The sequence below is a fragment of the Charadrius vociferus genome, unplaced genomic scaffold (assembly GCF_000708025.1).
Source record: "Charadrius vociferus isolate BGI_N301 unplaced genomic scaffold, ASM70802v2 scaffold38, whole genome shotgun sequence".
NCBI lineage: Eukaryota > Metazoa > Chordata > Aves > Charadriiformes > Charadriidae > Charadrius > Charadrius vociferus.
Genome location: NW_009650176.1, coordinates 3,231,033 through 3,235,410, shown reverse-complemented (window position 1 = coordinate 3,235,410; position 4,378 = coordinate 3,231,033). Strand labels below are relative to the sequence as shown.

Here is a 4,378-nt window from a genome sequence, read left to right as displayed (position 1 = left end):
TTTCTGTTCATCTTTCGCTGTCATGCTGTCTTTTGTGGCACAACACCATCATGGCAAACCCCAGCCGAGTGCGTCGTCACATCACTGATGTCAGAAGGATGTCACACAGTGCTCTCAACCCTCTCCCCTATCACCCAGTTGGTGGACAAACCTTTTCTCCATGTTCCTCCTCGTCCATGCTTGATGAAGAAAACCAACCAAGATGGCTTAACGGTTTACGTAGTGCCGCCCTGCCTTCCCGCGGGCGCTGCCGGTCCCCGCTCCTGCCTGCCACGGCCCCGGCGCGGACCATTCCCCAGGTTCTCCTCAGCAGCCGAGCTCTGGTGGGAGCCACCCACGGATCCTCCGGATGGCATGAAGAGCTCAGTGGGTTTCACACAGCAGATGAGGGATTTTTCCGCAGTACAGTGTACGGGTGATTATAATACCTTCTGCTAATAACTCACACGCTTCTATTCCCCCCAAGTCCTTCTGGATTTCATATTCCAAGAAGCTCTCTGTCCTCTTTGATTTAAAAACTCCCAATACAGTTGGGAAATGGCAAGAAGGGTGAGTGTGTGTGGTACGGCTTCATGGGTGGTGGGGTTGGCTGCTGCCAGCCCGATCCCTCCTGGCCTGGAGCACGTCCTGCGGCCGCCCTCAGCGCCGTTCACCTCGGTGGAGGGGCTGGTGGGCACCCGGGAGGTGAGGTCTGTGCCTTTCCATGCCCTTGTCATCACTTCAGCCCTTCAGCGACTCCCTTCTTGAGCAAGAGGTTTATATGCCCCCGGAGAAGAGAACTGGGGATCAAAGACTGAAATAAAAGCATCTTTTGTGAATTTGCCGTTTTTCACATCTAAAGTTCAAAAGATGTTAGTTACTTTGCTGAGGGAATCCCTAGGCTTGAAGCAGTGGAAAAACCCACCGTGGCACATGGAAAACTTCATGACTCTAAATTTGTGCCTGACGAATAACTTTTGTCACTATCATTTGTTTTCTGAAATATTGACTCTGACACTTTTCAGGCATAATACAAGAAAGCTGTCACCTGAGAGCCCGAATGTAATAATACTTGTAAGAGAGACGGAGGAAAGCTTTACGCCTTTCACTCGATATTCCTCACCAACAACCGGCATTGCAGCATCATACAAAGCAGCAATTTTACTACAGTATTAATTTGCCCTAATAGGATTGGTAATGCTAATAGGATTCTGAAGTTTGCCAAATCGAGTAACAGAAATTATATCTGCCGCAAAAAGTAGCGCCTTTTGCTAGTAAAGGATTTCTTCTTGATTATGTTTGTTGAGATTTATGTTGGTTCTGGTCAAAAGTGAAACTGCTAATTAAAGACTTCCACAGTTACTGCCGTACCGGTGTAGCGCGGTGGAATACAAATGAATTAAAATCTGTTTCTGTCATACACCGGTGGTAACTGCAGTGGGAAACAAGAGCGTGAAGATGGAGGAAGCCTCCGGCTCCATCAGTTAGCCCGGCTCTGAAGAAGGTCTGGTCTGGACCATGGCAGTGGACGCGTAGACAGCGTTGGAACCTGACCACGTACCGCCATGAACACTGCATTTGTGAGGAATGTCACCACTTGTGTAGCGAGGTTCAAACGACTCCCAGCCTGATGCTGAGAGGGAAATGTATTTGTATTTTCTAAACTTCTGCCATCTAGTCCTCTCCCTGGAGCTCTGCTGCACTGCTCTACACCAGCCAACTTTCCACGGAGTTGTTGAACAGATAATTTGCAGAACATATGAACTGCATTCTCTGCACTTTAGCTAATAACACGAACAGGACCTCAATGTTTTTAACTAGTCCAATATTTATTAGGTGCCGTGTTCCTGTTAAGGTTTAATGCAGAGAGCGTAGCGGGGAGGATTGAGGGAGGTGCAGTTTCCTCTTGGGAAAATAAATGTGAAATAAAGTTTGCCAGTCAGATCAGCTCTGGAAGAAAGAAGACGTATTGTCGGCTTGGTAGGATGTAGTTTCGTGTCTCGAGGCTGTGTAAGTATGCACTCGTGGTGACACTTTGATAGACTGACACGGAGAACATTTTGTACGCCGCGGAAGATACAGAAGTCTAAATAAGTTAAGACAAGTGATGTGCCTTTTAGCCACCTTCTCTCCCAACCATAAGTTGTATTTAAAAAAAAAAAAAAGCTTTGAAGCTTAATATGAGTGTGCAAATATGGGTGCGTTGTGGAAAATGTGGGAAGTTCCAGTTTGATTACTGATTAAACAACTCTTCTTCATTTAGTTTTAAACATATCACATGCTTCCCCTCTTGTGGCATAAGTAGTAATAGGTGTTTCGTTAGCATCAGATCATGAAGAATACTTTCATGTGCTATATGAGAATTTATTGATACGACATTTATAACAATTGCCTTCTACCAAAGTCAGTGGCTGTTCGTTAACTCTGAAATACATCTTTTCTCTTAAAGGTCAGCATAAAATCAAGTTTATCCCAGAAATGGTGGGACCTATCCTAGAAATGACGCTTATCCCGGAAACCGAACTTCGGAAAGCTACAATCCCCATCTTCTTTGACATGATGCAGTGTGAATTTCATTCTACTAGAAGCTTCCAGATGGTAAGCAACGAGCTACACATATTTAAAGTTTGCGAGAAAGATTTAACTGTTCTTTGACAAAAACCTCAGAAGTTTTGGTATTTCTTATTTTTCTAAAGAATAATGTAATTATGGATTTTCTATAACTCTTGAGTGGCTATAGAGTTTTCATATGTGGGTTTTAAATTCTTACTGAAGGAAAAATTTGCATGAAGGAAATGAAACCTTTCTTTATGATACAAAAGGAGAGCAAAGACAGATGTCTTAAATTTTCGCTGTGACTCAGACAAGGAGTCTGCTTCCGAGTGAAATTGGACATAAAGGAAGCCTGATAATGTGGCAAAAGAAACTATAACCTGTGAGAATTTATCATCCCTAGTATCTTACAATTTTGATACTCTTTACCATTTTATGGATTTTGAAGAAGAAAAAAAGCTATGCAGTCAGTGTCAGTGTGTCTTCATGCTATGTAGACGCTGCAAAATCAAAAATACTAATGTAGCGGTTTTATTCTGTTTTATTTTAACATGCTGAGGGAAGTCCTTGAATAAGCGCACACAGTCTTATCCTGATAGCATCGACTTTTGAGAGACAAGTGGAGTGAAAGTTTCCCGGCATCGTTCATTTGACCTTCTTCCCCTTGAAACTTTGCCTTACGGATTGAGTTTAAGACTAGTCAGGCCAGGGAGGGTTATGGGATAAGCCGGCGTAGCTCCTTTGCGCTGTGAAATTTCTATCAGTTCAGGATACGACCTTGTGAATTTTGCAATAAAGTTTGACGTGCGTTGTTTAGTTTTTTCCCTTTATATTGGCAGTTTTCTTTCTTGGATGAAAATCTTATCCTTTTCCTTACTTCACTGTGAACTGTCATTCATCACCAGCTCTTAATAAACCCGTAGCCAGAGTAAATGAGTATCTGTGTGGAGAGACTTAAGCGAGGGAAATGGCATCAGCTTTATTACTTTGATTTGCTTTGTGCTGGATGGGGTGCGGAAAGGTTGTGAACTGTATTTTTGCATCCATCCAATTACTGCATCATCATTCTTTCTTGTGTTTGACACCGATGGTACTGTAAAGATTGAAATGCTCGCTGGGATGCCATTTAAACAGTTTCCTGTCAGATGCTCTCTTTTGTTGCTTGTCGTTTTTTATTTGTACAATTATATGGATCATGAAAAATCCGAGGGTAACTTTATAGCTAAATTTATGGGCCTATATTTTCTTGACAGAAGGAAACCAGCTTTGTGTGGAATAGTTGGGTGATTTTAATAAATGAACGTCTTAAATATTTCACACAAATTCTCTTTGCCTTTTGAGAAGAAAAATGCCTCATGCTTAAGTCAGGGAAGTCTTGGATTGTATGTACTCAACATATATTTCTTACAGCAATATAACGTCTTTCTTTATGGACATAGCATTGGTATGACAGGTGCAGAGGCAGTAAACCTTTTTTCAGGCCATTTGGAGTGAACAGTTATGTCTAACAGGGAATAATCAATCTGTCCATTTACGCTTTTGCAGATAATGTAGTTATATAGTTTGCTGAGTATTTCGGAGTGGTCTTTGGGGAACGAAGATCACAGCTTGTAAAAGGCAGAGAATTATGGAAAAGGCTAGGTTGGAGGGGACCTCTGGAAGTAATCTGGTCTGAACTGGGCCTTAGATTGGGTTATCTGGGGCCATCTGAAGCTCAGGATTGAATATTTCAAGTGTGGGGGGGTTCACCACTTCTCTGGGTGACCTATTCCAATGTTTTAGAATCATAGAATCATAGAATGGTTTAGGTTGGAAAGGACCTTGAAGATCATCCAGTTCCAACCCC

General features: G+C 42.6%; 1 protein-coding gene across 1 annotated transcript in view; it reads left to right on the top strand.

Moving 5' to 3' along the window:
* The window catches only part of DOCK1 (dedicator of cytokinesis 1), a 304,390-nt gene that overhangs the window by 221,314 nt on the left and 78,698 nt on the right, over nucleotides 1-4,378 (top strand). Inside the window, exon 33 of the mRNA XM_009892748.1 lies at nucleotides 2,429-2,577. Coding sequence (XP_009891050.1) covers nucleotides 2,429-2,577 — 149 coding nt within the window. The remainder of the gene's footprint in view (nucleotides 1-2,428; nucleotides 2,578-4,378) is intronic.